Source organism: Danio rerio, chromosome 25 (assembly GCF_052040795.2).
Source record: "Danio rerio strain M-AB ecotype USA chromosome 25, GRCz13ab, whole genome shotgun sequence".
In the NCBI taxonomy this organism is placed as follows: Eukaryota; Metazoa; Chordata; class Actinopteri; order Cypriniformes; family Danionidae; genus Danio; species Danio rerio.
The window spans coordinates 32362271-32374648 of NC_141045.1; the positions used below are offsets into that span (position 1 = coordinate 32362271).

General features: G+C 37.4%; 1 protein-coding gene across 2 annotated transcripts in view; it reads right to left on the bottom strand.

Moving 5' to 3' along the window:
- tafa5b (TAFA chemokine like family member 5b) overlaps positions 1-12378 on the bottom strand; it is a 126520-nt gene that overhangs the window by 65856 nt on the left and 48286 nt on the right. Inside the window, exon 1 of one of the 2 annotated variants that reach the window (XM_087312485.1) lies at positions 9704-10224. The exons of the other annotated variant lie outside the window; for it this stretch is intronic. Within the exon in view, the coding sequence (XP_087168611.1) occupies positions 9704-9794 (91 nt within the window). The 5' untranslated portion in view covers positions 9795-10224. Of the gene's footprint in view, positions 1-9703; positions 10225-12378 lie in introns of those variants that run through there. 2 annotated transcript variants of the gene reach the window in all.

The following is a 12378-nucleotide window of genomic DNA, read 5'->3' on the forward strand; positions in this document are numbered from 1 at the left end:
AGTCTTGTACCATATATTTCAAATCAGTTTTTTTTTTCATGGCAAGTCTGCCAGTAGATGTATCTTAATTTCCACCTCCAGTAACTTGCTTTAAGAGCTAAGGACACTTTATCTGGGCAGTATATATTCCTTCCTGTCATCCTATACACCTATTATCCTTGTCTAGATTGGTGCAGTAGTCGGAGGGAGGGCCGGCGGGGGACGAGGGTCTCCTTTAGAGTCAGTAATGACAGTCAGACTGAGATTGGACCTGATGCCAGGTCAGTATGGCTGGCCTCTGAGCTCAGCAGGCAGCCAAAATCTTTGCTTCTAAAGTCCAATCATGCCAAAGAGCCCCTGCAAACTGCAAGTGCTAGATGTCTGCTTGTGCCCGACTCCTGGGGAGTGTTTTAATCTAATTTATTTAGAATGCTTCAAACTTATGCGGTACACTTTGTTAGGACGCTGCATCCACAGCGTTTCTCTCTGTTGGTTTTAGTCTGGCAGTTGTCCTTTTTTTTTTTCAAGCTAGTTTCATCAATTAGCAACTGCTGAGAAGTTCAGGTGGCCGCCGCAATGTTAATCTTTGTAGCCAACTGTTCATTTGAAATGCTTAGCAGTCGCATTGTATGGGGTTTTTGAGCATTTCTCTTTGTTCGCTTTCAGTGCCTTTGTGACCTCAACCTAATGGGAACAAGAGATTTAGTTCTTTGATATGACAAAGAATATGTACTGTATATAATATATTTTGCGTCATGGTGGCGCAGTGGGTAGCACAATCGCCACACAGTAAGAGAGATGCTGCTTTGAACCCAGGCAGGGTCAGTTGGCAATTCTATGAGGAGTTTGCATGTTCTTGCCGTGTTGGCGTGGGTTTTCTTTCGGGTGCTCCAGTTTCCACCACAGTCCAAAGACATGCGCTACACTGTAGGTGAATTGAATAAGCTAAATTGGCCTTAGTGCATGTGTGTAAAAAAGTGTGTATGGGTGTTTCCCAGTGTTGGGTTGTGGCTGGAATGGCATCCACTTCGTAAAACAAATGCTGGATAAGTTGGTGGTTCATTCCGCCCCTGATTAATAAAAGGACTAAGCCAAAGAGAGAATAAATGAATTCATTCAGTTTTGATATACAGCTATGGATATTCTTTGCTTGGATGGACGGACGGACGGGACAGACAGACAGACAGACAGACAGACAGACAGACAGACAGACAGACAGACAGACAGACAGACAGACAGACAGACAGACAGACAGACAGACAGACAGACAGACAGACAGACAGACAGACAGACAGATAGATAGATAGATAGATAGATAGATAGATAGATAGATAGATAGTCCCCGAACCCTAAACCCTTAACACAAAATAACACCAGACCCTAATGCCCCTTTCACATGGGACTTCAGTGTCAACGCTTGACTGAAGGCATGTCTGAAGTTGGCGATCGTCATAGCAGCATCAGCCAATGAAATTCAGTTAGCCATAGGCCACTGTCTAACTGGTGTATTTGCATACAGCGATCTGATTGGCTGACGCTTCCATTGGCGCTTGAAAAGTTGAGCTAGTCCCAACTTCTGCAGCAAGCAACGCCTCTGAAGCGGCGCCGATGGATTCACAATGCAGTTCAGCAACGCCTAACGTCACCCATTCAAAGTGAATGGGAAGCATTGACGCTGACGCCCGTGTGAATGGGGTGTAAACTCAAAACCCTATTTAATCCTCATAGGCGCCCCCTGTAGGGTGAATTTCTGCTAAGGCTTGACACTTCTTAGCAGGAATGAACACTAGATAAATAAAAACGCAGACAGCTAGATAAATAATAATGATGCATCCTATTTCTTCACATATGGTCATATTCATTTTAGTCAATACATTACATGTGTTTTAACTTCAGCAGAAACCATTATTCAGTGTCATAACTGTTTTTTAATCACAAAAATGAAAACATTTGTTTGTTTGTTTTTTTGTTCTTGCTTTTCCTCTTCTTTTTACTATGTACAATATTAAGACTACAACCAAAGCATCAAATGAGATCAAAATAAAATACATAAAATAATAGGTGAAGTTTATTCATAAAGTAATTTCGAGAGGATCACATGATTATGATTGAACACAGCTGGTGCTGCATTAGCATGTATGAACCACCAAACAGGCCATTTCTAACCCACAATAAAGAGCCAGGGTTTTTACACTACAGTCATCTTCGATTTGAAGTATCCCCCCTTCCACCCCTACCTCTTCACCTTTACCTTCATAGGGCGGCAAGTGGCCCAGTGGTTAGCACTGTTGCCTCACAGCAAGAATGTCACCGGTTCTAGCCCTTTAAAAGGCCGGTGGTCGTTTCTGTGCGTAGTTTGCATGTTCTTCCCGTGCTCGCGTGGGTTTTCCAGTTTCCTCCCACATTCTAAAAACATGCACAAGAAGTAAATTGATCAATCTAAATTTAGCACTACAGTCAATGTCTCATCCTGCAGCATATCTCTTCATAGCATTCATTTTAGTCACCAGCTCTTATCAAGGGGGGAGCTGTCAAGATCTACCTGAGCTTAAGGCTCCCCTCTCGCCCTGCAAACGGGAGGGAGGCCAGGGCTCAAGGACCTTTTGAGCTCAGGGCTCTCTCCCAGGACAGCAAACTTGCTTAAAATTAATCATCAGCTAAGTGTGAACTCTTGAAATGCATATATATATATATTAGCGCTGTCAAAATTAACGTGTTAACGCATGCGATTAATTTTAAATAATTAACGCGTTAAAAAAATTTAACGCAATTAACGCAGTTGCAGGTTTTTTTACTTCCTCTTGTGGTGGACGTGTGTATTTAACATGCAATAAATGTGGATAAGACCAAGGAAGCACTTTTTGAAGGCAAGTTCCAGTATAAAACAATTAGTCGCATCACAGGTTATCCAGAGTTTCATGCAATTTCACGTGTTTCATTTTTAACTTTCGACTTCTGTTGTAAGTTGATACCACATGGCGAACAGAAAGAAAATCCTCAGCATTTCGTGACTCGGTGTTCCTTTAAGGTAAGGTTCCTTTTAAGGCTACACGGTAGAATTTTAATAAGAGTATAATCTTAATCATATTATAATTGGAGTATTGGTGTCTTATGTAAATGTACTCAGAACGTCTGGTGAAGTCGCGAGCTGTCAAAGACAGGGCATTACTCTGCCTTTTAGCATGAGCCCTCCAAGTTTAGCGTGTTTCCTCATTAAACGCAACGAAATCGTATGCTTTGCGTTGTTGTGTCAGAATCCTTGTGAAATACAGTAATACTTTAGGACGCTTAGTTTAAGCAAATTTGATGAACGTGATCATGCGTGTTGAATCTGAGGGGAGTCGCTCCAGTATGGAAGGCCATTGGGGCCAAAACGTCTGCAGCGCATTGTGTGTGTGTCTGTCTGTGTGTTTGTCTGTGTCAGGCCCGTTGAGGGGTGTCAGGGGTGGAGTGAGCGACGTATCTGAGTAGGGGCGAGAGGGGTGTGCAATGTATTTAACGACCGGTTTGCGAGAAATAATCATTCATTTGCGGGCATTTGGGAGTCTCTGTGCACTTGCGGGATACTCCTAGTCTTAGCAACTGGATGAAAGTAAAGGAGGATTAAGCAAAATCGTTTTTACTCTATAACTAATGTTCTCAACTCACAGCAATAAAACTTTACAATGAGTGCAACAGTTTGTATTCTATAGTTTATTATTATAATTTTTCATTTTCCATATCTGCAATTCCTGTATTTTGGCATTTTTTTGCAGCCCACTTAGAATCCAACATGGAAATCAATGTTTTCTTTATTGGCATTGATTGTTTTGAAATTTAAATGTCATTAACATGCCTGTGTTTTAATTTCTGTAATAAATATGGCTGTCAAGCCAGGATCTTGATGGTTTATTGTGGGTATGTTGTTTACATGAAGAAATCTGTGTTACAAGTTAAACAAAAATTCTATTAAAAAATTATATTTTGAATTTAAATATTTTTTGTCTTGCGTTTACATTAATTTTACATTTAAATAGTCAAAATTACAAGTTTCAGTATTTTAAATGCAATTTTTTAAAAAGGTGCGATTAATTAGTTAATTTTTTTTAATCGATTGACAGCACTAATATATATATATATATATATATATATATATATATATATATATATATATATATATATATATATATATATATATATATATACCAAAACACCAAATGAGGCCAAAAATGCAGCCTCAATAGAAAAAAATACAATAAAGAAAGCAATCCTTCTTCATATACAGTATATTGTATTCCTTTTTTTGTGATATTGTACAGTACATATCATATCAAGAAAAAAAAATCTACCAGGAGCGATTGATCACCAAATGAGATTAAAAATAGGTTTTCAATATAAAAGTGTCTACTGTAATTCAATGCATTTTTATGTGAAACACAGTATAAAACAATTTCAAGTATAAAAGTAAGGTTTCATTTAATCCGCCTTCAGGAAAAGTGGATTATTGCATAAATCGCAATGACAAGAAACTGTGCTAGGTATTAGAAATATTATTTCAAAATGGCATCAGCCAAAAAGGAAAGTTCTTTCGGCAACTTATTGAAGCAACTAAGTTATTATCTTGAAGAACGTTGTTAATGAAAGTACTATTTTGATATCATCTCTTGTATTGTTCACAATAACACTAGACATGTGTATTAGGCAACCGCATAGTATCGCTTCGGATATTTTTAAAGCCACTAGACGATACTAAAATGAGCATCAACAAAACTGGCGTAATAAAGAACATAACTGGAGAAATGTTGCAGGATGTGAGCTGTGGTCTGAGAATGGTCCATTATAATATCAAACACCCAACGTTGCACTAGCTCTGTAAGTAGGAAATGAAAAGCGTTTGGGCAGATGCCTCCTGTGGTTCTCTCTATCACTATGCTGGAGGTCACTGCTCTATTCCTTGGCACTTTGTGAGAAGCAAACCCATGCATTCTCCAATTATTTTCTTAAAAGCCCAGTTACTGTGGCAACTGGGCCAACGTGTTTTGTTTGCCATGGCGGCAGGCCAACTCAAACCTTTAAGCTGTTCAAAGCTAGCTTCTACATAATGGCCGATTGCTCTCACACACAGTCTACTCAGTGTTGATCCTTACCCCTATAGTGGTATCGAAAACAGAAAGAACTCCGTATGTAATTATATGATAGCATCAGTTCACTTACAAGCTCATCGATTGGTTAAAAAAATAAAGAGCTTTTCATCATCATGCAATTCCAACTTGCCTTTAATGGATAGTTCACTCACAAATAAGAATGAATTAATTTCCCTTTCACTTGCTCTAAACCTAACTGAGATATTTTCTCCTGTTAATGCAAGAGATGATATTTTGAATCATGCTGGTTGCTAGAACCCATTGACTTTTTTGGGGGCGACACAGTGGCTCAGTGGTCACTTCACAGCAAGAAGGTCGATGGTTCGAGTCCCTGCTGGGCCAGGGGGCATTTCTGTGTGAAGTTTGCATGTTCAAACCATGTTTGCTTGGGTTTCCTCCGGGCGTTGCTTGTCCCCCACAGTCCAAAGACATAGGTATAGGTGATTTAAATAAACTAAACTGGTCATAACGTATGAGTAAGTGTGAATGAGAGAGTGTATGGATGTTTCCCAGCAGTGAGGGTTAATGACAGCACTCTCAATGCCAGGTTGCATCTGAAAGAGCATCTACTGCATAAAACATACGTATGCCAGAGTAATTGGCGGTTCATTGTAAGCTGAAGGAAAATGACTATTTTCTTTTCCTACTACGGAAGTAGTTGGGTGCCAGCAACCAGCATTCTTCAAAATATCTTCTTTTGTGTTCAACAGAAGAAAGAAACTTATATCATTAAGATTTAAAACCACAATCCCAATTCTATTTTATACCCCTACATCTACCTCTTGTCCCTTGAACTGGTGTGTGAAGGAGTAGGGATGGAATAATCCCCAAAGAAATAGGACACCACTACTACACATACACACTACATTCATGTAGTCACGAAAGACAAGTGTTTTCAATTCTTTCATATGGAATTTAAATTTGATGCACAGAAGCTTGAGCGCTGATGCTAATCTTCTGTACGTATGAACTAAAAACGTTCCCACTGCGTTCCCAATGTGCCAGTGGAAATGCATCATTGCGCCTCATGTTTTTTGTTGGAGTGCTTTATACACATGCAGATGAAAAAGTTGACTACTTGCAGTAAAAGCACCTGACGTCCTGTGCAACAGCACTAAAACAATTGAGACAGTGGTTGTCTAGTAAAAAAGTGAAGCTCACTGCTCTAATGTCAATCAGCTTTAGTTGAGATGCATCTCATATTTTCAGATCTGAAATTTACGTTCGAGTGATCATCCCTGATCACAGTTATTTGTGCTGTACTTGGTTGCATAAGACTGCAGAATTCCTCTGACGTCATATTTATGGATTTAATCACAAAAAAAATCAGTAATAACATTATAGCATACATGCTGTAAAAAGCTAAGTAAATATCACCAGGCTTTTCTGACAGACTGCCAAATTCTTGCCAAGTCATTTGGTAACGTTAATCAGAATTTAAAATATGTTGTGGAATATTTATTATTAGCAATGCATTTTTGTCATGGTGAATGTACCATACCTTTTTGGGTCCTACTTTATATTAAGTGGCCTTAACTAATATGTACTTACACAGGAATTAATAGGTTACTACAATGTACTTATTGTGTAAATACATGTATTTACTGTGTACTTATGCTTGATTACATGTATGTAATTACATCTGTAATTAACTTTATTAATTACATTTTTAAATACACTGTTGACCATCCCTTACACCTTAACCCACCCTTAAACCTACCCATGCCACCAAACATGTCCACAACCCAACCTCTATCCCAACTTAAACCACCACAAGTGTTCTCAAATACATTATAAACACAGTAAGTACATTGTATTTATTTTTTGATGTAAGTACATAGTAGTTAAGGACACTTAATATAAAGTGGGACCTATTTTTGTAGTAAAAATTCTAAGTAATGCTCAATTTTTTACATTCATGTGTCTCCTTGCTCACTTTTATAGTCATATGGTCCTGAAAAATCTTAATTTAAAGGGCTGTATGGCACTTCCCCTACCCCTTCGTTGGAACAAGGGAACTGAAGGGTAACTGGAAGGGCTAAGTGGTAGAATTAGGATTAAGTCTAAACAATCATGTCCTTTTCATGTTTCGGTAAACTATGTCTTTAAGAACTGTACAGAGAAAATTTTTGAACTATGAACAATAATTCTGTTTTCTGGGCTAAAACAAATATAAAGCACACCTTTCATGAACATTTATGAAATGTGGGACTTAGCAACATGGATCAATTTTATGAGGTAGAATTTGCTTGCGTTTTCTATGCAGACTATTTAGAGAACAAAAGATGTCAGACTGAGCTCTAAGGTGACTCCTCTATCTATCTATCTATCTATCTATCTATCTATCTATCTATCTATCTATCTATCTATCTATCTATCTATCTATCTATCCACAATTATGGTTTTTACATGTATCACCTTGTATGTTATATCCAGTCTGTTATCCATAATACCATTTATAATTGTGAATCAAACCATAAATCTTACCAATGATATCCCATTATGGTGGCAGTAAATAACGTTGATACTAACACAGAAACCTCCTTAAGTGCACAAATGGAGTAGCAATTCAAAGAGATAATCCTTGGTTTGGCCTTAGGCTGCATTTAAGCACGACATATTGACAAGTACATGAAAGGTCATGCACAAAGCCTTTTTCTTATCAGCTGTGATGGCAGATGAATACAGAGTATCACTGATGTACACACACATACTGTTTGCATACACTATATGTGACATAATAAATAAATGAATGCACATGCGTATCGCTGCAACTACATTTAGAAAACACTGCATAATGTCTGACATATATATGAAAATAATTAAAGTACGTTGTGGGCTATAGGATATTTGTAAGATATGTAACATAGATAATCGATGCACTTTAAAAATAAAATGTACAAGTAATATACACACTACTAAGTGTTCACAAATTTTGCGGCATAATGTTATGGCTAGCTTTGAGTATATATATTTTGTTATTACTTTTTCTGAACTGTAAACCTATTTCATGTCAAGTATCTTACTCAAAACAATATTAAATAAAAAATAACTTGTATTTCTCGGGCGGCACAGTGGCCATACAGCAAGAAGGTTGCTGGTTCAAGTTCCAACTGGGTCAGTTGGCATTTCTATGTGGAGTTTGCATGTTCTCCTTGTGATCATGTGGGTTTGCCCCGGGTGCTTCAGTTTCCCCCACTGTCCAAAGACATGCAGTACAGGTGAATTGGGTAAACTAAATTGGCCTTAGTGTTTGAGTGCATGAATTTAAAGGTGTATGCATGTTCCCCAGTACTGGGTTGTGGCTAGGTATGGAACGATAACTGTTTTCAGGGTATATGGAAAAGCCAAGGTTTTAAAACTGCCAACATTTCATGCAATACCGTTCGTTAGATTTTTTTGTTTGTTTTTTTTTTTTTTTTTTTTTTTTAGGCCAACAGTATCTCCAGCACAAAATATATCCAAAGATGCCTTTTTTCATAAGTTGTAAGGAAAGCTGGGTTTTTGAAACTAATGAAGACAGCAGAAGTCAATTATGTAGTTTAATTGGTTAGCCTGACTTGTTTACTCTTCCAAACTATTTTAAATGTTGCTCAAAATACAATTTACTGTGTTCAAAGAGGGAAAAGTTTTAGTTTTAGCAGACATAAAAAAAAGAACATATTTTAGAGCAGTAGGCACAATACTGTAATACTTTGAAACCGTAATATTATTATCCAAGGATATCATACCATCAGAATCATATACTTAGTTGTGGCTGGAAGGGAAGTTCATTCCGCTGTGGCAACCCCTGATAAATAAGGTACTAAGCTAAAGGAAAATGTATGAATGAATGAATGAATGAATGAATGAATGAATGAATGAATGAATGAATGAATGAATGAATGAATGAATGAAATAATTTATTTTATTGTGTTAAAATGTTCTGCAAAGGGTTTACAATAATAAATTATGCTTTTATCTGTAATACAATTCTAATAAAATATATAAGGTGAAATAATTACCTATAATAAATAATAATAACCAAAAATATTTAAAGTAAATATTTAAAATATTCCTTCAATTATATTTTTATAAATACTACTTCATAATCTCTGGAGAAAGGGAAATTCCAAAACTCTCTATGCACAATATCTTTAGCTAAATTTGTATTTTAAAAGTTTTTATCTTTAAGAACATTTAGTATATGAAAGTGTATGGTGAAATGTATGCAGTTTATGCTGTTCAGTTCACCACGCAACTTCTGCAGTAGCTATATTAATGTCATAAATGCTGCTGATGGTGTTTTGTATGTGTGTATGCAACTACACTATCTTTATGCCGTTTGAGGTCCGTTTTTATCATCATAAAGTCACTACATGGTTTACATTGCAACACTGTACAATTATGAGGTTTCACGGCGACAATACAGATTTGAACAGCTTAATTAGACATTATATAGGCTGCTGTAAAATAACGCGAAAAACAAAAAGTCATGAAAATGTTAATAACTGTCTACTGCTGTGAACTTCTGGCAACCACAAGTGCTTTTTATTTTAATACAATTATTTGTAGTAAAATCAGCATTTTTGCACTGGCTAAAAATGGCAAGTGCGGCTTACCTTCGCCGAAGAAATGCGCTTGAATCAAGAAGAGCAGAAAAAAGCCCACCGCCGCTCCCGCGAGCGCCCACGCCACACGGAGATGCTGCATCTTTCCGATGATCTGACGCGTCTACAACCGCACATCCATCCCGACTCAACACACAACAAACACTCCTTTATTCTCAGCAACAGCTGATGACACTTTCCATGCGGGAAAGGCAGGCGTGTGCGACAGGTTTCTATTGTTCGAAGCGATTAAAGTTCAACGCAAGAGTTTGGACGCGGCGTCTGACATTCCGTGTCCCGTTAACCGCTGCATAGTCTCTCGCTCACCACAGGGTTTGTTAGTCCCGAAATATTTACCAGCCAATACCCGTCACACTTCCGCAAACGAGCCTCTAGCAGCACAAACAGCCGTCACTCCCGGGATTCCGATAAAGTCCAGAAAAAGACCGTACATATGTCCAGACAGCGTCGTTCTGCTGACTTTCCAGAGGAAACTATGCGGATGTTCCTGCCCGACCGAGCGTCTCCGATTTAAATGAGGCTGCGAGTCTGTACGCGAGTTTCTTCAAAATCGACGTCATCACTGTTAAATCTGTCAATCTCCGGGTGAAGCCACTTATTGAGTGTGTGTGTGTGTGTGTGTGTGTGTGTGTGTGAGAGAGAGAGAGAGAGAGAGAGAGAGAGAGAGAGGGAGAGAGGGAGAGACTTGGATACAGTCGGCCAAGTAATGTTTTATTACAATATGGGCCTATTTTTTTTATAATATTCTGGGTTTGTACTATCTATCTATCTATCTATCTATCTATCTATCTATCTATCTATCTATCTATCTATCTATCTATCTATCTATCTATCTATCTATCTATCTATCTATCTATCTATCTATCTATCTATCTATCTATCTATCTATCTATCTATCTATCTATCTATCTATCTATCAAATAAATGCTCTAAATAATATTTTATTAAATTGTATTTTATGAAACAAAACACAAGTTACATTATGCACAAAAGTGTATCTAATATTATTACTGTTTTTTTACCCAATAAATATGGTTTTTGTCATTTTTTTCAAAAATACAAAATCTATGCTATTTTTAGATTAAAGACTAGCAAGTAGTTTGCATTAATACTAACAAACTTTCAATGTTTACAGTAAAAAAGGTAACATACTGTAAGCACTGTGATGAACAAGTATTTTTGAAACTGTATTTTCCATATTTTCTGACTTTGTCATTTCTGTATGACGCACTGATAATCTCGTTACAATAAAACAAACACATCTGAGTAGCACATGCGGTGCTAAATAATTAAACAATAACTAATTAACTAATTCTGGGGCTTCATCTTTCTCCATGAATCGTAACCTAATTTCTAGTTTCAGCAATTTCAACGATATTAAACTGTAATGTGTGGCCTATGTGTAAATGCACAGTCTATATTAAAATGTCCATTAAAGTGATAGTTCACTCAAAAATTTAAATGCGCTGTTAATTTTCTCACCCTCGGGCCATACAAGATGTAGGTGACTTTTTTTCTTCAGTAGAATATTAAAGAAGATTTTCCTCTGAAACCCTGGTCCTTGGTGAATCATTCATTGAGCAATTAACCTCACACACCTGCAACTGCTAAAAAGCTGTAGAAACAAGGCAATAAATAAAGAGCATTAGCTCAATATTAATAGCAACGAGATGTTCTGCACACTATCAATGTACAAAAACAGACCTGGTACTGTATAATCTACATAAATACAGGTAAAAGAAAATTAATCTATCTATCTATCTATCTATCTATATATATATATATATATAATTTGTTTTCAGCATATGCTGTAGTTGCATACAGATCAAAACTGGTTTCTTTTTTTTCATTATCCATCTACATCATTATGATGTATCTATCATATCTGCTAATTACATACACTCAACGGCCAATTTATTAGGTACACCTGTCTAACTGCTCGTTAATCCAGATTTGTAATCAGCTAATCACATGGCAACAACTCAATGCATTTAGGCATGTAGACATGGTCAAGAACGTCTGCTGAAGTTCCAACCGATCATCAGAATGAGAAAGAAAGGTGATTTAAGTGACTTTCTGAGTATTTTAGAAATTGCTGATCTACTGGGATGTTTAACCACAACCATCTGTAGGGTTTACAGGGAATAGTACGAAAAAGAGAAAATATCCAGTTCTGTGGGCGCAAATGCCTTGTTGATGCCAGAGGTCAGAGGAGAATGGCAGACTGGTTCGAGCTGATAGAAAGACAACAGTAACTCAAATAACCACTCGTTACAACCAAGGTATGCTGAAGAGCATCTCTGAATTCGTCCAGCCTTGAGGCAGAACACCACTCCTGTCAGCTGACATCATAAACTGAGGCTACAATTCACACCGACTCACCAAAACTGGACAATAGAAGATTGATAAAACAATGCCTGGTCTAATGAGTCTCGATTTCTTCTGCAACATTTGGATGATAGGGTCAGAATTAGGTGTCAACAACATGAAATCATGGATCCATCCTGCCTTGTATCAACGGTTCAGGCTGGTGGTGGTAGTGTAATAGTGTGGTGGATATTTTTCGTTGCACACTTTGGGTCCATTAGTCAAGTAAGCATTCTGTCAACACCACAGCCTACCTGAGTATTGTTGCTGACCATGTCCATCCCTTTATGGCCACAGTG